Below are 21,823 nucleotides of genomic sequence, written 5' to 3'. Positions count from 1 at the left end.
ATGAGTGGTCAGGCACCACATTGAGACTGAGCAGTGTGAAATTTCACTATGGTAACCACATATGTAGCTCACACTAGTACTGATGACAGTACAAACAGCACAGTGACACCACCTATTGGTAATGATGAGCTTAGAACAGGGGTGGGCAAACTTTTTGGCCCGAGGGCCACATTGGGGTTGTAAAACTGTATGGAGGGCTGCGTAGGGAAGGCTGTGCCTCCCCAAACAGCCTGGACCCCACCCCCTATCTGCCCCCTCCCACTTCCTGCCCCCTCAGAACTGCCTACCCCTCCAACGCCCCCTGCCCCAACCAACCCCCTGTCCCTAACCCCCCCCCGGGATCCCACCCCCTATCCAATCCCCCTGCTCCCAGTCCCCTGACTGCCCTGACCCCTATCCACACCCCTGCCCCCTGGGACCCCACGCCTATCCAATCCCCCATGTTCCCCATCTCCTGACCCCTATCCACACTCCCGCCCCCTGACAGGTCCCTTGGGGCCCCCACGCTTATGCAACCCCCGTTCCCCGTCCCGTGACCGCCCCTCACCCGAACCTCCGCCCCATCCAACTGCCCCCTGCTACCTGTCAGCCCTCCAGGACACCCCGCCCCTTATCCAACCCCCGACCCCCTTACCATGCCGATCAGAGCAACGTGTCTGGCAGCCTAGACATGCTGCTTGCTCTGCTCCACAGGAGCTTGCAGCCCCGCTGCCCAGCGTGCTGTCCGCGCGACCGCATGGCTGCAGGAAAGGAGGAACAACAGGGGAGGGGCCGGGAGCTAGCCTCCCTGGCCAGGAGCTCAAGGGCCTGGCAGGACGGTCCCGCGGGCCGTAGTTTGCCCACCTCTGGCTTAGAATGTCCTTCTGCAGAGAAGGCCATTAGTAGTGTGGAAGGTAGGAAGCCCCAGAAACTGTTCTGGGGGAAAATTTTATTTTACAGCATCCTACAACCATCTCTTACAGGTGAAAGGACAGGCCAAACACTGAGCAAGAAATCTAAAGTGTTGGTTAATAGTTTTCATAATGTTTTAATACCTTTCCTCTTAACTGTTCTGACTTTTGCATTTCACTCTACAGGGTACTCAGATCAAATCATAACCATAAAAACTTCTTCAAATAGAAAGAAAAATGTCACGGAAGGGCTCCAAGGAAACCAAGAAAGCAAATATCTCCAGCTCCCTGGAGTCTGAAGATATTAGTTTAGAGACTACAGTACCAACAGATGACATTTCCTCTTCTGAAGAGAGAGAAGGTACCACCAAAATCACCAGGCAACTGATTGAACGGAAGGAATTGCTTCATAATCTACAATTGCTGAAAATAGAGTTATCTCAGAAAAACTTGATGATTGACAACTTGAAAGTGGAATATCTGACCAAAGTAAGAAAGTATCTGATTGTATATATGTGCGCCCTATTCCAGAACAACTGCTTAAGTATAAAAAAGTACTTTATATACTTCCTCATTCATGGTTCTTGAATAACTTCAATTTACAAATCAACTTCAGTTGCTCTAGCTGAAATCAGGTTGGATACAGTATAGAAGTGAAAATGTGAGCTTTCTCTTGCAATGTGCATCAGCCCTGCAGAAATCTCTAGGGGTACGAGTTCACTTTCATTCTTGACTTAATACTTCTTAGCACTTTCAGAGTACTGTACAAATTTTAATTTTCCATAATATTCCTGTAGGGTAGGAAATATCTTCCCTGTTTTTTTATAGAAGGTAAAAGATGGGGAAATTGAGACATGAAGGAATTATTTGACTTCCCAAGGATACATCTTTAGTAAAAACAGAGCTGGGGATAGAACTTGGGAATTCTTGTGACAATACTTTAGGTCTTGTGCTTATTACAGTCTAAACCAAAGAAAATACTAGTCCCCAGGCATTCTTACCATTCAAAGTCAAGAATTCTTTGGCAGCCTCTCCAAACACACCGACACACTACAGAGGGTTATCACTGATACATGTTTTATTTTTCTGTAGTAAATGCAAGGGACTTAAGGGATCACTAGCCTGAAAAGGTTGAGAAACACTGAATTGTAGACTTTTGAGTGGTCTTCAAATTAGAACAGCTTGTCTGTGGAAATGTGGACTGACTTAGAAGTGAGAGATTCTATATCTTGTCCCATCTCATTTACAAGAAGTGTGGGGAGGGAAGCTGAGGTAGGGGGAATGCCCTACTACAGTAGTGTATAGTTTTATTGTTACCTTTATCCTAGAACTTGTCTACACTTACAACGGTGCAGCTGCGCTTGTACAAGTGTGTCCCTGTAGCACTTAATGAAGATGCTATCTATGCTGACGGGAGACCTGGAAGGGAGTTTGCTCAGTATAGCTGCGTCACTCAGGGGTGTGGATTTTCCACATCCCTGAGCAACTGTAGTTATACCGACATAAGTTCATAGTGTAAACCAGGGCTCAATCTCTTCTGTTGATATCTGTTTATAACTTGCACTTGTCTGTACATTGACTTTAGGCCAATCCTGCAGTCAAATTTGAGCAAGCAGATGCCTCGGCCTTTGTGAATCCAATTATAGAATTGGAGCTTTACTTTGTAGGTTCTTTGGGACAGGTATAATTTCTTTTTCTTTTGGCAGGTGTCTTTAGAACATTTGGGGGTTTTCTTAAAACAATCAAAATAGCAGTCTCCTGACTAATTCAGGCCCCTGCTATTTTTCTTAATTCTTTTAGTGAAAGATAGAATAGGGTATCGCTTTGATTAGAAAATGTTTCAGGAGAAGTTAGCAAGGTAAGCCATCTTTCTCTTTTATCTTTAATTGCTTTTAGATTGAAGAGCTAGAAGAGAAGCTTAATGATACAATCCACCAGAAGCAGCTGTTATCTTTACGACTAGACAACCAGTTGGCATTACAGCAAGAAGATGCCAGGTACAAGAATAAACAAACCAACTTCAGCATTAATATGTATTATTGATCTAAATGCAGTGGTAGGGAATAAAACATGACAGGATGTAGGTTACTGGAAGAGCAGCTTTACTATAGGTTGTATAAGCCTTTCCAGTCTAACCCTTCACTTAAAATTCCTAACTGTAACTTGCTGACTAACTTTAATATAAGTAAGAATCTCTGCTGTTTTGAAAACAAAGGGCTCGAGTAGGAGGAATACTTTCCCCACTTAAAATAATACATTTACAACTCTCTTTTAATAATTCTATATCCTGAATGCCTTGGAGAGATGGGAGGGAATGATGTTGAGAAAACTGTCTTTTGGCCCTGAAAGAGCCCTCATCGAGCAGAAGTGCTTCTAGTGTTTGGGTAAATATTGATTTTGACTTGAGTCTTCTGCAATGTTACAAATTGTCTAGAACCTAAAGCTAGATTTAGTAACGTGCTATTGACAAAATACCTCATTAAGGAGTTCTGTTCTCACTTCTTCTACTGACTGGTCTTAAGAAGGATTGTAAAGTGTGGTATATTATTTAGTGAAGTCTCGCAACACAACAGGAGATACACAAACTCAAGCACAGAAGTTGTGACTTTCTGTAGAAGATGTTACTTCTGGTGGAATTCTGCACCCAAAAATTAAAAATTTTGCACACAATTTAAAGTTATGCAAAATTCTGCATATTTTATTTGTCAAAATAACACAATATAATCACACCAGTTTCAATTATTTTTGGTCATTTATTTCAAAATATCTGTCAGCAAGTATGTCTGTAACAATACAGACAACAAAAAAGATTCAGGAAATGCTTTTTGACAAATAGATTCCTTACTAGGCATATTAATACAGAACTCTTGAGTAATAATTCATTTAAACTAGAATGCAGAACTGTATTTCCTCACCCCTCAGAAGCAGTGCAAAGGCTTGGGGGAGTCGGGTAATGGAGCAGCTGAGGGAGAGGGAAGTAAATTGCTGGGAAGAAACCTGGGTGTGAACTTGGAATGTTGTTGGGTATGGGTGGGAAAAGTATAGAACAGGTTTTTTGGGGTGGGTGGGTGGGAAGGGATTGTTAGGAAGCTTCCCCCATGTAGACCCTGGCTGACCCCTAGCCTTTCCCATTCGGTCAGGCACATCTGCCCCTGTCCCCCTGTGTCTCTGTGTCGTCACCCAGCCACTCCCCTCTACCTATGTCCCTGTAGCCCCCCCCCATTGTCCCTTTGTGTCTCTATGCCTAGGGGTGCTGGAACAATTTCTACAGTGGGGGTGCTGAGAGCCATTGAATCAAACTAAACCCTGTATATAATAGAAACTACTTCAAGGCAGGGGGTGTGGCAGCACACCTAGTTCCCAGCATCTATGTCTGTGCTCTCACCCAGCCAGTCCCCTGCCCCTATGTAGTTCTTCACCCCCTCCCCCTGTGTCTCTGTAGCTCCCCCTGTGGCTTTATGCCTCCACTCCCATTCAGCCCCTGCCTGTCCTCCCCCACTTGCTCTTATGCACCCCTGTCTGACCTCTCCCAGCACCCTACACTGTCTGTCTCCCCATACCCTCTGTTTCCCGACCTGGCCACAGGCGCTGTGATGAACGCAGGCTCTCTTCCTTATCTGACTGTGAGCTGCTGCTTTGTTCTATTGCCACAGTGCCCTCTGGTGGGCAAAAGGCGAAACTGCAGCAACGTTTTGGCAGAAGCTGTTTTCGGCGCAAAAAAATTGAAATCTGCGGAGCTCATTAATTATGCACATGTGCAGTAGCACAGAATTCCCCCAGGGATAATTTGTGGCAGAACTGGTCTCAGATATAAGAGCACAGTGGCTCTTGGAAAAATGTCTTCCAATTGTGTGCTTAGTTGTGCCATCTTATGCTTATCTAAGTTTTGTCAAGTGCTCTGGCATCTGTACAGATGAAAAAGTGGTATGTACTATATAAATTATTAGGCCCAGAGACTTAAAACAGTTTAGTGACTTAGATGCTTATCCAAAGTGGAAAAACATTCTCTCTTCTATCCTCAGTCTACTACCCTAATATCCTGCCCATCAATAACTTACGCTTATCTTTCTTCAGAACATATCCCTTTTGTGGACTAACCTTGCTTTAGTGAACCTCAAAAAATATGCTGGATCAAGATTTATCCTGAAACCTTGTACAACAACCCCATTAAAACTTTTTGGTGCTTGTTTAAAAAGCAAACAGGGTAGTTCGTCCGTCCTCGTTCCCCCCCCCCCCCCCAAAAAAAAAAACCCAACAACCAAAAAAACCTTCCTGAAAGAACAGTTTAGAGTGAAAGTGTTTTTCAGTGGAGTTCAACCAAAATACAAAAGAAGCAGGCTTTCTTTACAATTTTGGACGTACAAAAACATATACAAACAAACAAACTCTTTTCAATGTTCAAATGTTTGGAAGTGAACAGTTAAGGGATTCAACGAGTTTTCCAATGCCGTATAATCCTTCGTCACTCATGATCAGCCTACCTAACTTTAGGTAGTAACATTTTAAAATGTCTATTGGTAGCATATTAACATGGAGATTGGAGTTAAGGTTCCTTGTTTGAGTGTGATTTCTAGGAATCTTGATGAGTGCATTATGATGGCTGTATGTTGGAAGTGACATGCAGTCTGTTGTGGAGGTGGTCTCTGAGTGTGATTATATTTGGATGATAAGGTGTGAATTAAAGTTATTTGGATGTTAACATTGCTTTAACTAGAGATGTCTTAGGCTTTGTCTACACTGGAACTTTGTCGGCAAAACTTTTGTCATTCGGGGTGTTTAAACAACAAAAGTTTTACTGATGAAAAGCGCCGATGTGAACAGCGCTTTGTCGGCAGGAGCGCTCTCCTGCTCGCAAAGCTGCTGCCACTTGTGGGGGGGAGGGTGGAAGTCTTTTTATAGTCAGGAGAGCTTTCTCCTGCTGACAAACAGCAGTTACACTGCACGCCTTTTAGCAGCACGGCTGTGGCAGCACAGCCATGTCGCTAAAAGCAAGGTAATGTAGACAGAGCCTTACTTTCTTACAGTTTGTATTTGAAAGGCAATATGCTTGTGCAATCTTAATTCTAGTTAAAGATTTGTTTGTTTTTTGTAGGATTAAATTAATTGTGAACTCTTGTTCTTATCTGTAAAATTAGGATAATTATTATTTGCCTACCTCAAGTATTGTAAGGATTGATTAGTTAGGAAACAGAAATATTTTAGACATGCTTATCATTTTCTGATATATTTACGTAGAAAACATCAAGAGCTAATGAAACAGGAAATGGAAACCATTTTAATGAGGCAAAAACAACTAGAAGAAACAAATCATCAGTTAAGGGAGCGGGCTGGAGATATTCGTCGCAGCTTGCGTGACTTGGAATTGACAGAAGATTATTATGAGAAATTGAAATTTCTTCCTGAAGATGAGCTTTCTATCCCTGAATATGTTTCTGTGAGTACTTTGTGTTCTGTATTGCTATTCAGAATATAAGTCATCATAGTTTAGTAACCTGTTCGTAAAGGTTTTAATGAGTACCTTGATGCACTCTTTCTGACTCAGTGTACTTGTTAAGAAAGCAGCGAGAAGTCTTTAAAACTCAGATTGTTCCACCCCCACCTCTTCCTTATATAATTCAGTCATTAAAAGTGGCATCCACGTGGAAAGAAGAAGCCTTTTAAACCCAATCTTTAATGCCTAGTAGGTTGAAATGACGAGAAAGAGAACTGGATGAGATTTGTTTTACTTGCATGATAGGCAGCAGGGAGGTTAAGTGGCAAAGGAAGGAACAGGGTGAGTATACGAGTTTGAAACGCAAACTTCCTGGAACAACAATCCATCTTCTCGTTCAGTTGTTCCGCCCCTATTAGAATCTAAACAGTGCAGAGATGAAGGATCTTTCCTTGGATCCGTAATAACATAAGAACTGTGGAACTCTCTGCCAGGGGATGTTGTGAAGGCCAAAACTATAACAGAGTTAAAAAAAGAACTAGATAAGTTCCTGGAGGATGGTCCATCAATGGCTATTAGCCAAGATGGGCAGGGATGGAACACCATGCTCTAAGTGTCCCTAGCCTTTGTTTGCCAGAGGCTCGGAATGGATGACGGGATGTATCATTGATGATTGCCCATTCTGTTCATTCCCTCTGAAGCACCTGTCATTGGCCACGGTCAGAAGGCAGGATACTGGGCTAAATGGACCACTGGTCTGACCCAGTATGGCCATTCTTATGATATAGACCTTAGCGGTAAATTTTCTATACCAGGCTTACAACAGAAAGTATTTTTTAGTTAAGTTTATTCTATCTAGATTTTAAACTAAAGGATATCAAGTTTAAATTCTAGTATTTTATAGGTTAATATAGATAGCAGACATTAGCTCAAGGGTTTTCAAACTGGTGGTTGTGACCCTTCAGGGTCACATGGGGGTCATGAGCTATCAGCTCTGTGGGGCTGACAGCTCCTATTAAATGCCCCCTCCCCGTTTTTAATGTATAAGGGGGGTCATGCTTAGGGGCTTGCTGTGTCAAAAGGTGTAATGGTGCAGGACTCACCCCTGCAGCACCTCCTGCTGGTTGTCCTTGGGAAATTAGCATCCAGCCTCCGGAGCGCCCTCTTCAGGCCGGTGTCTCGCTGCCACTGCTGGCCCCCCTGTGTCCCTCCCAGGACCCTGGTGCCCCTTTAACTGGGTGCTGCCCCCTGGCAGTACCCCCACAGTTCTGGGTCGTCTCCTCCCAGGGGAACCCCAACCCACTATCCCCACTTCACCTGAGTCTTGGCTACTGCCCAGTCTCCATCTAGCCTCACTGGGGCAGACTGCAGTATAAGCCACTCATCACAGGCAAAGGGGTTTGGACCTGCTGCCTCTGCCTACCCATGGGCAGCCCCATTGCAACCCTGCACCTGTTCAGCCTATAGTCAGGCCTGCAGCTTGGGGCTTTCCAGGCCAGAGCTCCCAGTTCCCCTGGCCCTTCCCCAGCCCTGCTCCCAATCTAGCTGTCTTGCTTAGGTCCCTACAGCCAGGTCCTTCTCCCTCTACAAGCAAAGGGAGACTTAGTGGGCTTCTGACTCTCAGCCTCTTATAGGGGCCAGCTGGGCCTGACTGGGGCATGGCCACAGCTGAGCCTACTTTCCCCACTCAGCCCAGGCTTCTTGCCCCGCCACGGCCCTCTCCTGGGCTGTTTCAAGCCCTGCAGGGCAGGAGCTAGTATCCACCCTGCTACAAAGGGGTTACCAATACAAATAGTCTGAAAACCACTGCTTTAGTTAGTGAGTTGAATGTTTTGTTTTGGTTAGTGTTAACATTGTTTCCACTACAGTGGTGCTACAGTGATATTTTGCTGTTGCACAGAGCATGTAACCAACATTTTAAATGTAATTTTCAAATAGTTCTGAAAGAATTCAGGAACTTTACAATTATGTGTTCTCCTTACTATAAGTTCTACAGGTCAGGTAAGTCCCATTTATTCATGACATTGCGTGGAAGTTTCTAAAATTTTATAAAGGTAATAGACACCTGTTGTGGATCAAGTATAGACAGGACAGAAGTACCAGCAGATCTGTATTTCCAGACACATAATGTCAACAAGGAGAAAAAACCCCATAAACCTTAAATTACATTTTTCTTCTGAAAAGTGTCTATGTATAAATTACATCGGTGTGCTCAAAAATGTGTGTACTGGGTATTATATGCATGCTTTAGTGACTAAAATATAAATTTTGCTATTCTTGTCATCTCTGCATACTTCTGTTCCTCATGAAGAGTCAACAAAATTATTTCCTCACTTTCACCTGTGAAATCCCATTGTCTTCATTGTGTTTGCACAGAACTTGAATAAATTAAGGGTAGAACTTGTCATGTAGAATTTTTATTATATGAACAGGAAAAAATGCAGTCTTAGTTGGTATCCCACAGCTTGTGGCAGCTTGAGTTTCTTGGACTGCAGCTAGCGAAACCATCTTTATATTTGTAAAATGAGCAAATTTAACGTAGAAGGAACTGAAACACAGTAAATGTGGAACCCCACAATACTGTATTAGTTTTGTGACTAATACAGTAGTCTAACTGAAGTTTAAGAGATTCTTGTAGCTTTTCCAACACAGAGACTAGCCTGGACATTCAAAATTTTATGTTGGCTTTCCCCTGCCTTAACCCTGCAAAATAAATTTTGGAAAGTATATAAATGCATCTAAATTGCTGTGTCGAGGACAACGAGAAACACAGACTTTCAGCCCAGTGGTTAGTGTACTCACACAGGATGTGGGAGACAGCTGGTTCAAGGCCCCCTCTGCCTGATGAGGAGAAGGGATTTGAACAGTGCTCTGCCTCCTGTCACATGAGTTCCCTAATGACTGGGCTATGGAATATTCTGATGTGGGGCTCCCTCAGTCTCTCCTGTTGAGCTGTTGCATTTTGGATAAATAAATAGATGTTGGAGCAGGGGACTAATCCTGGAAGATAGCTAATGGAGCACCAATATTTTAAAAGGGCTCTATAGGTGATCCCAGCAATTACAGACTGGTAAGTCTAACATTGGTACCGGGCAAAGTAGTCGAAACAATAGTAAAGAATAAAATTGTCAGACACGTAGAAGAACATAAATTGTTGCGCAAAAGTCAACGTGGTTTCTGTAAAGGGTATGAGTAGAGATTAAAGAGGCTAGGACTTTTCAGCTTGGAAAAGAGGAGACTAAGGGGGGATATGATAAAGGTATATAAAATCATGAGTGATGTGGAGAAAGTAGATAAGGAAAAGTTATTTACTTATTCCCATAATACAAGAACTAGGGGTCACCAAATGAAATTAATAGGCAGCAGGTTTAACACAAATAAAAGGAAGTTCTTCTTCATACAGCACACAGTCAACTTGTGGAACTCCTTACCTACTAGCCAGGATAGGTAAGGAATGGTGTCCCTCGCCTCTGTTTGTCAGAGGGTGGAGATGGATGGCAGGAGAGCGATCACTTGATCATTACCTGTTAGGTTCACTCCCTCTGGGGCACCTGGTATTGGCCACTGTTGGTAGACAGGATACTGGGCTAGATGAACCTTTGGTCTGACCCAGTACAGCCGTTCTTATGTTTCCCACCTCCCAGGTGAGTGCCCTTCCTACCAGGCTAAAGTCATTCTCACACTCTGTCTCAATGATTAAGTAGTTATACACAGTGGAACAGTTTCAAGAGTAGAGATTAAGGGAGCCTCACATGAGAATATCTCATAACCCAGTGGTTAGGGCAGTCACCTGAGAAGTGGCAGACTACTGTTCAAATCAGTTTTTCTCATCATCAGGGGGCTGGCCTGAACCACATCCTGGGTGAGTACCCTAACCACTAGACTAAAAGTTATGAGGGAGTGCCTCCTCCTTCTTCTCTTGTTGCATGTGGAGCGAGACTGCCTCTGAGCATGCCTACTGGATTGAGTCCTACATGCAAGTTAGGCGTTCTTCGGCTGATCTTCCCCCAGTTTGTGACTTGCTCTGGGGCTTAGGCAGCCAGCCACCTGAAGTGAGGCTGCAGTGTGCACGCCTAAAGGCAGAAACATTGGTACCCAGGGAACTTTTTTTGCAAAAATGTAGGCGCCAAACAAGTTTAGGCACCTGTGGGGTTAGGAGGCATTTGAGCAGGAATTTTGTGAATATCAGTAGCTGCCTATGGCTTTGTCTACACTACGCAGCTTTTAGCAACATGTCTGAGTCTCAGATTTAGGTGCCAAAGTGGCAGTTAAGTGTCTGAGTTCCTTTTTGAATTTAGCCTTGTTTACCTTCACAAGGTAAAAGGAATATAATAAATAAATGTGACTTACTTGACCCAAGGAGGCCAGTTCTAGTATGCAGCAGGTCTCTGGAATGGCTTTAATGACACTATAATGTACCATCATATGGAGGACTTAAATAAAAATACAGGCATGTTTTAATCCCCATTTCTTGGTTGATAATTAGATATAAGTCCAACTTTGGAATTGTTTAAAAAAAAAAAAAAAAAAAAAACCTATTCAGATTTTATATATTGTGACAAAGTTCCTCCTCTACCTTGGTGGGTCCTGCGCTTATTAGCAGATTTGCTTGCTTCACAGATCCACCATGTGGGTTGGGAAACAGCCCAGAGACCTTCCCCTCTGGTAGAAGCCACAGTCCAGGTCAATTCCTCCTGTGTCTGATCAGGAGTTGGGAGGTTTGGGGGGAACCCAGGCCCGCCCTCTACTCCGGGTTCCAGCCCAGGGCCCTGTGGACTGCAGCTGTCTAGAGTGCCTCTTGGGACAGCTGCGTGACAGCTACAACTCCCTAGGCTACTTTCCCACGGCCTCCTCCCAACACCTTCTTTATCCTCACCACAGGACCTTTCTCCTGGTGTTTGATAATGCTTGTACTCCTCAGTCTTCCAGCAATATGTCTTCTCACTCTCTGCTCCTAGTGCCTCTTGCTCCCAGCTCCTCGCATGCACATCACAAACTGAAGTGAGTTCCTTTTTAAACTCAGGTGCCCTGCTTAGCTAGCCTGTCCTAATTGATTCTAGCAGTTTCTTAATTGGCTCCAGGTGTCTTAATTATCCTGCCTGTCTCAATTGGTTCTAGCAGATTCCTGATTACTCTAGTGCAGCACCTGCTCTGGTCACTCAGGGAACAGAAAACTACTCATCCAGTGACCAGTATATTTGCCCTCTACCAGACTCCTGTACCCCACTGGTCTGGATCTGTCACAATATATTCACATATAAAAAATGTGTGTGTATGTATAATATATAAAGAACTTCAGGACTTCGAAGGTGATAGATGAAATGATCTCTTTCAAAGCATTCAAAATGTAGGGGAGAAATAAAGTTTGACTGAAGGTGGATAGTTAAATAACTGTGGTGCCAACCTGTGTGTGTGCATGTATACGTATGGTGTGCCACTGCATAAGCAAATAGTGCATTCCACCATTCTCTATATTTAATTTGTAGCTTTTTCAGACCACATAGTTACGATCCTAAGAATATTGATATAGAAAAACATATATAATATGCAGATTTGTGCATTTTTTAAAATATATTTTGTTTGATTTTTAAAAAGGCCTAGTTGACTTAGGCTAAAGCCCTTTCAGTAAGGGCTTTTAAAGCCTGCTGTAAGAAATCTTTGAAAATAAATTTTATAACGGGATCACTGGTAAGGCCGTTCACCATAGAAGCAAGTGTTTGTCAGAATACAAACTACAGGATGTGATTAATCTTGTTCCTGTTATAAATGAGAAGCTGGAAAAAAAAGATCTCATCACGATGATTGGAAGAATTACTTATAAATGCTTGACAATGCTCATTCTACAGTAGAGACCACTGGAATTCTTATTTCTTTGGTAGCTGAATTTCCCTTTTTCTTTCTTTTCTCAAATTTAAATAGGTAAGCATCAACATTTTGGGAGTCAATATTTTACTTTGGAACTTCTTTCAATAAACATCCCAGTGACTGGTCGCCCTCCTCTTTCTTTCTCTCACACTTGCAGCAGAGGGAAATGGAGGATAATTCATATCCCATCTGTACATCTACAAAGTAGCGCTTTTAGCAGTGTTGGCGATTGTGTGACTGACAGGGATTATGATTTTGATCCTCATTGGCTTCCCCTGGCATGATGAATAAAAATATTTCTGTTCAGAAGTGGTGGGAGGAGAAAGGGGTAATGTTGATTTTAAACTTGGTGAGATAATTTTTAGAAGTATGAAGGGAATATGTGAGGATCATGAGCCACATCAACTGCTTTATGTTAGTTGCGTGTTTAATGGTTGAATGAACATAAAATGGAGTAAGAGAGCTACTATTGTGGTACTCTACTCTGTTGCAACTAATTAGTATGAATGCTTAGTGTGGAAAGAATAAAAACAAGGAACAAAAAATTGAGTCTGAAAGACTATTGAATACAAACAGTGGCCATGTCTACAATGCGATCAATGCAGCAGTGTTGATGTAGTGGGTTTGGTGAACATACGCTAAGTCTATGGGAGAGTACTCTCCCATTGAAGTCTGTACTCCACCTCCCCGAGAGGCGAAAGCTGTGTCAACAGGAGAGTGTCTCCCGTCGACGTAGGTTGACTTACAGTGGTGTCTACACTGTGCTAAGTTACATCGACTTCAGTTACATAACGTACGTAGCTGAAATAGCGTAACTTAGATTGACTTGCAGCGTTAGTGTAGATCAGCCCAGTGTAATAGAGTAGTACATATAAAAAGCTGTGTAGCAAGTAATGTATGTGTTAATAGAAAGTATTAACTTTTCTGTAAAACAAATATGAGATTTTTAAGTTAGTGGCATAAAATGTTTTAATTGTTCTCTTACTAGAATTTTTTTTTCCTAATTTCGAGGGTGTATAATATCTGCATTTTTGAAGAGTGACAGTGTTGTTTGCTTTCTTTTCTAGATTCGATTCTATGAAGTAGTCCATCCATTAAGAAAAGAAGTAAATGAACTACAGATGAAAAAAGACAGCCTATCAGAAGACCTAAGTTATTACAAGTCTCAGTTGAAGTGTGTGATGGAGGTTTGTATGCTTTAGTAACCCAGCAATGAAAATGAGTAGTAAAATAACCCTGGTCTGTTAAATGGGTACATTTCCATTCCAGTTACCTTTCAGATCAGGTAGGAGACTAGAGGTTTAATAGTGGGGCATTAATTTTTTTTAATACTTGCAAAGCAGTTGTTTTCTCACAATATTGATTTGCTTAATATTTGTACTAATAATGAAAATCTGTATCTCTGTCATTGGGTGCATATTTAATAAAAATTTAGAAAACTTTGACAGATATTCTGTTTGGAAACACATCGGCTGTACTGTCACTTTTACCTCTTTTTATTTATTTTTTAAATTTCCTTGGTTTTATTCTTTCCCTATTTATTTATTGCTAAAGACTTGAAAACAGGATTGCGGTGCTTTGATGTTCACCTGCTCTTGCTATTTGTTCCTCAACTGAAATAATAGTCTTTACGATCTCAAACTGGACCCCATAGCAATTAATTGTGATGCCACAAATAAAAGACTGACTACAATTAAGGAATAAGTTTTATTCAAATTTACTTTAAATCATGTTGTCTTTATTCTAGTAAAGAAGGGGAAGAGACACAAAAAAAGCAGAAATATCTTTTTTTTTTTTTCCAAAGTACACCTCTACCCCGATATAACGCGGTCCTCGGGAGCCAAAAAATCTCACCGCCTTATAGGTGAGACCACATTATATTGGGTTCGGTCCGGTACGGCGTACCAGCGCCGTGCCGGACTGGATTGGCTTCCCTGGCAGTGATTTAAAGGGCCCGGTGCTCCAGCCGCTGCGGGAGCCCCCGGCCCTTTAAATCGCTGCCGGAGCTCTGGCAGCGGGGCTCGGGCGGGGATTTAAAGGGCCTGGGGCTCCACACAAATTCGGATATAACGCGGTAAAGCAGCGGGGCTCAGGTGGTGCTTTAAAGGGCCCGGGGCTCCCCGCTGCTTTACCACGTTGTATCCGAATTCGTGTTATATCAGGTTGCGTTCTATCGGGTAGAGGTGTATACTGAAACATTGGCTGCGCTCAATATCATAAAATTTCTTTTTAAAGAATACATCTAAGATTTATACTGTTGTGCACAGAGCTGGAATTAAGATAATTGCATCGCTGTAGTTAAGGTTGCGACAACACATTTTCAAATCCTTGATAATAGTTGCTTAGGCTGACTCATTTTACCTTTTCCCCCTGAAACTTTTCATGGCTGGCTCAGCCTATAAGTGTGTGTTTTGGGAAAATTAAAGCACTGCCTGTTCTTGAGTTATCACAATGTCTTATTTATTTTATAAATGGACATTAAAAATGGCTTTTGTACTTGGCTAACTTGTAAATTATTGATTTTAAAATTTCAGCGATATAGACATGTGAACCAGTGTTTTTTCTGCCTTGTTTGATGAAATTTGTGTTTTAAATTACTCTAAAGAGATTTGAAAATAACAATGTATTGTGCATGCACAGCATTTCTCTACCCCCTCTTACTTCACCTTCCCTCCCCTTCAAAAAATGCAACTGCCTGCTTTTCTCCTTAAAGAACATCCATCACTGTGTACTTAATATATTCACATTCAAATAATTATAGGTGTCGGTACTTAAATGTAGTAGTGTTTAAAACACCCTTGAGACAAGGGAGAGACTAAAACTTTTATAATGATATCCAGTTAAGGGCCTTATCCTGTGAAATGCTGAACACCCATATCTCACTCCTTTGACTTAATTCTATTTCTTTAGTAAATTTTTAACTTAAAACAAAAGTGAAATAATGTCTTTCATGATCATTTAGTATTGCTTCCATAGTTTAACTTTCTCCTGTCTTTAGAGACTATACCTGTACAAATGAACCGTCTCTTAAGGTTCTCCTGTCTGTAAAATATTTTCTCTCCTTCTAGTTTAACTAGGCACATTATAAACCAGCAGTTCAATCTTTGTTTAAATTATGGAGGAAATTTAGCAGTTACGGAAATTGGAGTTAATTTCATACATTTAACCTCAGTCATGATCTGTATGAATCATACTGTTTCAGTCCAAGGCCTGACTTGAACAGACACTGCCACTTATGGGGGCAAATTCAACTGTGAATTAAATATTGCCATAAAGGGATAAGAATGATAAAGTTAAAAGTTTAAGTTGCATCCCCCTGTTACTTGGTTTTTCCTTTTCTACATCCTTATACTCATTTTATGTGCAGTAAATGCCAGATTGGTACAGATTTCACAATCACTTGTTTTCTGACCACCTTAAATCTGACCTGAATATACATCACCCATGAATTTGGAATTTGCACCCCTTCTCAGGTCTAAGAATGATGATTTTATGATGGAGACAAATGCTAGTTGGATAAGAGGTAGTGACAACCAAACATGTTTTGTTTGTGCTGGAATCATAATTTGAAAGCTCTTCCCCAATGTGTTAACCCATTCTGTTACTTAGAAATAAATTATCCCCTTTTTTTAATACAGTTAAAATTCTGAAAGGTAATCCAGTTGCAGATGAATGCTACTAAAAATGGGATATGTTACAATAACTGCAGGCATATTAAAACAGATGTAATCAATTTAAGCTTTATCATCTTAGATTTGTTTTCCCCTCACCACATGGTGGCAGCATCTATCTATCTATTGACTGACCATCCCAGGGATTTGAAATATATTGTTTTTCCTTTTATGCCAGTAATTAGAAAGCAGCATCCTGTCTATGTTGAATCAGGAATGTTGTATTTTACAGCCTGTACCCACATCACCATATTTAAATTGTAAGGCAGCTGCCTGGTGAGATTGAATGCCAAATAAGTTAAATATTGACAGGACAAAAGATCAAACAGTGGAATGTCACAAGAAAAAGGATTTCCCCCTAAGCAATTGTGATATGACTAGCTATAAATATTGAATGTTCTTAAGTTTGGTAGCTGTCTGTGAGCCAGGTTAGATAATCTGTAGCATGTATTCTGTATTCATGCTTTCCTATAAATGAAGCAAGTTCCACAAAAACATGTTATGAACCGTGATATAATGCAATAGGTGGCTTAATGAAGCTAGGGCTGACATGCACTATTTAATTCATGGAAACATTTAGGATCTACATATTGAGTTTCAGGCAAGAAGTTTAAGATTAATTTAGTGATCTGGTGACTACCCGTGTGTTACCATATATCGTATTCTAAAGGGCTAAGAAAAAACAAGATCAGGAAAAATGCAGAATGAATATTGACAAAAGGATCAAGAGGAATAAAGGCTCTTAGACATACCGTTCAGGAAGTTATGCTTTAGGCAGACCAAATTATTGGAGTGAAATTTAATGGCCTGTGATACACAGGAGATCAGACTAGATGATCTGAAGGTCCCTCTGACTTTAAATGCTATGAATCTATGAAACCTAACAGGGAAGAATGTGAGTGAGAAAGTAGCCATGTTAATCAACTAATTAAAATAAGAAGAGGAAAAAAGTAGGCCAAATATATATAGCTCAATATTTCTTGACAGTGAAAGATCTATTAGGTTGTGATGTAGTCTGCCAAGAGAAGAGGTGGAAGCCCCATCATTCAGACACACAAAGCTAGACTACACATAATGCAACAAGTCCTTCTTGGTTTTATTCTCACAGTTACCACATCATTAAGTCAAGTAAATATCAACAGAGCTTTGATTATTTTAAAACGTGTTTTTACTTATAGAGCTATGAAGATGAGCGAAGAAGTCGTTCAGAGCTAGAAGTTAGATGTCAACGTTTGACACTGGAACTAGCAGATACCAAACAGATGATTCAGCAAGGTGACTACAGGCAGGAGAACTATGATAAAGTAAAACGGTCAGTGCATCTCCAGAGTACATATGCTCAATGATATTAATAGAAAATTATGTCAATATTTTTGTTAATCAAGGTGATAGCCCTTAATGTGAACTCCATTTTGTTTTTTGACTCATGCCTGCTCACAAATATATTGTGGATAAATTATTCCTCAACTTGATAAGTAAATTGTTCAGCTTATGGTGATGTCTGATTCCGCAAGAAACACTGAACAACATTTTCAAACCTGGTTGCCTGAAGCTAGGTGCCTAAAGTTGAAGTGGCCCGATTTTTCAGGAGGGCTAAGCAACCCGTTCCCAGTGAAGAAAAGAGCTGCAGGTGCTGAATGTTTTGGAAAATTAGACTACTTAAACAGAAATGGTCTGTTTATTCAAGTGTTCTGACTTTTCCAAAATATTCAGCATGTGCAGCTCTTGTCATCTTCATTGGGATCTGGGGTTGCCTGGCCCTCCTGTAAAAATCAGTCTGCTTCTACCAAAATACGATTTTTTTTTTAGGAACCTAGCTTTAGGCATCCGGGTTAGAAAATTTTGGCCCATGATTCTTTCCTATTTATTGAAGACATGGTAGAACCCTTCCTAATTTCCTTTAATCCATATAGTTAGTGTTGCATAGCGTACTGGGTTTGTTTTATTTGCATTTCAGCTAAACAAATATTAATATTAGTTTAATAAAGTACAGCTGTGTCCCAAAATGCTTCACCGAGTTAAGTAATAAAGGGCTTTGTGCTCCCCTTCAAGCTGCTAGAGGGAGAGATGCCCGCAAAGCAATGCAAAGGGGCAGGCCTGGGGATCCACAGATTTGGAAACAGAGTTCCCCTGCGGGTTCCGGTGTGAGCACAGATTTAAAAGGTTCATTGTGAAAGGATCCTTATAGTTACCTCAGGAAGATATTTTTTCCCTTATTTCTAAAATGTAACTACTGGTGTTCGTTCATTTTATGCTGTGAGTGCCTATCCTGTAAATTACAATTGCAAAATAATGCAAAAATATATGTATTTCAGCCCATCCCACAGATGAGCTTTGCTGTGTCCAGAAGGTTAATAAATCTGGCCTCTGGGAGATCAGTGGGGGCTTAAGTTCCATCACTGAGGACTCCATACAGAAAAAACAACTTGCCATCAACCCCCCTCTTGTCTTGTTTACATTGAGCAAGATCAGGCACTTCTGCTGATCTTAAGTGTGGCAATATGTCATTGAGAGAGTTGATCTCTCCGATAGCCAGGTCTTGAGCCATTCGTGGGTTATAAGTTAAAACCCGCAGTTTGCATTCTACCTGAAAGTTCATTGGAAATCAATATATGTCATGGATCACTTCCAATATCCAACTCCATTTAATAAGCAAGTCTTATCATTTTTCACTAGCTTCAGCTTCTGAAAAGTTGTAGACTGTTGCCCTATGCAGAGTGCATTATAGCAATCTAATCTCAAGGTGACAAAGGTGTAAATAATTGTGGCAAAGTTTCCATTTGGGAGAATAGGTTGCAGTTATCTTGCTAAGTGCAGATGGTAAAAAAAAAAGCACTCTTGGGCGTGGGTACTGCCTGGGAATCCAGGAATAACACATGATTTAACTGTGTGTCCACATTGAACATCAGTTTTACAAAGTGGTTGCACTCCCTCAGAGTTTTGCCAAGTCTTCTGGCTCCTTACCCTATTTGCCAACATTATGTCAGTCTTGTTTGGGTTACATTACAGTTGGCTAGTTTTCATCCCAGCCCCAAGCTGTCACTGAATAACTTGTTCCACTGCTCTGACTGGGTCAGATATTCTAGAGATGTAGACCTGGAGAATCATAGGCATGCTGAATGAATTATAACATGTCTCCTCACTAACTTTCCCAGCAATATCATATGTGTGTTGAACAAGAGGATGATATAGCTCAGGGATCGGCAACCTTTGGTACGCGGCCCGCCAGGTAAGTACCCTGGCGGGCCTGGCCGGTTTGTTTACCTGCCGCGTCTACAGGTTTGGCCGATCGTGGCTCCCATTGGTCACGGTTCGCCGTCCCAGGCCAATGGGGACTGCGAGAAGCGGCGGCCAGCAAATCCCTCGGCCCGCGCTGCTTCCCGCAGCCCCCATTGGCCTGCAGCGGCGAACCGCGGCCAGTGGGAGCCATGATTGGCCGAACCTGCGGACGCGGCAGGTAAACAAATCAGCCTGGCCTGCCAGGGTGCTTACCCTGGCGAGCCGTGTGCCAAAGGTTGCTAATCCCTGATATAGCTCCATGTATCACTTTAGAAGAGAGAACCTTCAGGACAGAGGAACAATTGTTCACAACAATCCTTTGGGTTCTCTCAGAAAGATGGGGATGAAGTCACTCAAGCATTTTCATTCACTCCTGCAACTGTCTGCAAAAGAGTCAACCAAATGTCATGGTCAGTGGTATCAAAGTCTTCTGACAGATTTAAAGAATAGGCATAGACACTTTAGCATTGTCCATTGTTAAAAGGAGACAATAATATGGCCCAAAGTTAAATTTGAGAAATACAAAAGCAGAGCAAGAAGAGAAATGTAGTGTAGACCAGCTAGATATGTTTTCAGATGAGAAATATGAAAATAGTTGAAAGTTGAATAGTAATAAGGTGAAATGGCACAAGAAAGCAGTTCTGGATAACAGGAAATGCAGAAGTGAAGGACTTGCACTAATAGTGGCTACACTGGCATCTCTTTCCCTTCATTCAATGTTAGATGAACACAGAGGATGGATGAAATTAAACAGATACATGAGGTTTGAGGACTTATTTTCATTTCATTGAATGAATTTCATAATATTTTGGTTTTGCTTTAATAGTGAACGAGATGCATTTGAACATGAATTGTCAGAGCTCAGAAGAAAATATGAAATATTAGAAGTGTCACACAAAGCACAAGCCAAAGAAAGAAATGACTTATCAAAAGAGGTAAACTTGTATTTCTTTGAGTGATTGTCTGCATGGATTCTATTCCTGGTGTGTGAAGTAGGATTATTTTTAAAAGTAGTGTCCATTGGGGCTACGCCTGCACACTACATACCTTTATGCTCTCCCACCTGAGGACATAAAGGATGGAGTGGGCCCAAACGCTCCTCAGTTCCTAGCTGTTACAGCCAATGGCAGTGAAAGGGAACCCCATGCAGTGTCCATTTAATCAGTGAAATTTTCCTTAGCCTTGTGTGTATTATTTAGTATAGTTATCATTGCTGGTATTGTTAATATAGTTTTTTCTTTTTTATTCTCCTGGCAAATAGATAAAGATATAATTAAGTTTCACTTAGCCTAGAAATCCCACCCACTCCTTTGTATAGGGGATGCTAGCTAGATTATAGTAGAAGCCATGTCACTGGGGTTATAGACATGTTCCTCATATGATTCTGTGATGTCTGTTAACAACAGACACTCACAGTGCTCGCTCTGTCTTGGAGAAGGACATGTCCTTGAGCAATGTTCTATCTTGTTCATTCTCCAAATACGTTCAGAGCGAGGGAATATTTCTGGAAATATTCCTGCTGTGGCAATCAATGCAAGTATCCTCATATACTGAGCAGAGCTACAGCCAGGCCTTTAGACATCAGATCTGCCTCTCTCTGTTAAGGTCCCATTGAGCCATGTTTCCCCTACTAGCTCCCAAGCCACATTCACTCAGAGGCCTTGTTTGGACCACTACATTGGCATCAATGTCTGGTAGGGGCAGAAAGGAGCACTGTTCCAAAGATGAGCCCAGATTCAGGTCACCATCCCTGGCCCATGACAGATTGAGACCGAAGGATCACCATCTTCCAAGTCAGCACATACAATACCCTCTGAATAAGTGGAGCATGCTAACCTGGGTACCTCGAACCTTGTCACAGAATGATTTTGTGAAAATAGCCACAGCACCTTCCATTCAATACTGACTACCTTTGTGATACCCGCTACCTGGGCACTGTCTGTCTTTGCACCTAAGTCATTCACTGTGACTTGGTAGAGGTCCCAATAACATAGTCACCTTTCTTGGAAAGAGTAAGGCTGGTGATAGCCAAACCACCAACTTCAGAATCAACTCAGAGGAGGTGTACTTTTCCTCCATTGCTATATCCTTTCACTCCAAAGAGGCTTGCCCTGCACATTAATGATGATCTACTGGAGCCTACAAAAGACTGTCTTGCACAAAACTCCATTCATCTTGGCCACATCAAAAAAAGAACTAAGGAGATATCCGGTCTCTGCTAAGGGATTTGACTGTTTATTTTTATTTGCATCTGACACGGGGTTCTTTTGTAGTGGCAGCAGTTCAGGAAAGATCAAAACATTGAGGACCTCATAAATTCACACTGAGAGAAAAACACCCAAAGAAATTTGATCTCTTTAGCTAGTGAATACATTCTCCAGATAAGGATGGCTAACTATTAAGCCTTCCTTTCTTAATATCATTTCTTAAACTGAACCATGTTGTCTCAATTTAAGAACACCAGAAGGAGATTCCTTCTGCCATGACAGATTTATAGTTTATTTTCTGCAAATCACTACAGGCTATGCTGGATGCATTTAAAACTGCATTGTACACAGTGGCCACTGCAGTAGTCATGAAGAAGTCATGCCCTCAGTCCTTGGGGATCCTCTGGGAGGTACAGAAAACATCAGATCATCACCCGTTTGAGTGTAACAACTTGTTTAGCAATGGAACAGATGAGGACC

General features: G+C 41.6%; 1 protein-coding gene across 8 annotated transcripts in view; it reads left to right on the top strand.

Moving 5' to 3' along the window:
* PIBF1 (progesterone immunomodulatory binding factor 1) overlaps positions 1-21,823 on the top strand; it is a 202,353-nt gene that overhangs the window by 1,372 nt on the left and 179,158 nt on the right. For all 8 annotated transcript variants that reach the window (XR_010597744.1, XR_010597743.1, XM_042861701.2 and 5 more), the window contains exons 2-7: positions 1,077-1,379; positions 2,787-2,887; positions 6,126-6,324; positions 13,254-13,373; positions 17,036-17,169; positions 19,963-20,071. Coding sequence is in view for 6 of the 8 variants with exons in the window: in XM_042861701.2 (XP_042717635.2) it covers positions 1,128-1,379; positions 2,787-2,887; positions 6,126-6,324; positions 13,254-13,373; positions 17,036-17,169; positions 19,963-20,071 (915 nt within the window). In the remaining 2 variants the exon portion in view is untranslated. The remainder of the gene's footprint in view (positions 1-1,076; positions 1,380-2,786; positions 2,888-6,125; positions 6,325-13,253; positions 13,374-17,035; positions 17,170-19,962; positions 20,072-21,823) is intronic.

This window comes from Chrysemys picta, chromosome 1, assembly GCF_011386835.1.
Source record: "Chrysemys picta bellii isolate R12L10 chromosome 1, ASM1138683v2, whole genome shotgun sequence".
Lineage (NCBI taxonomy): Eukaryota > Metazoa > Chordata > Testudines > Emydidae > Chrysemys > Chrysemys picta.
Note: the sequence above shows the minus strand (reverse complement) of the source record. Positions and strands in the feature narration are given on the sequence as shown.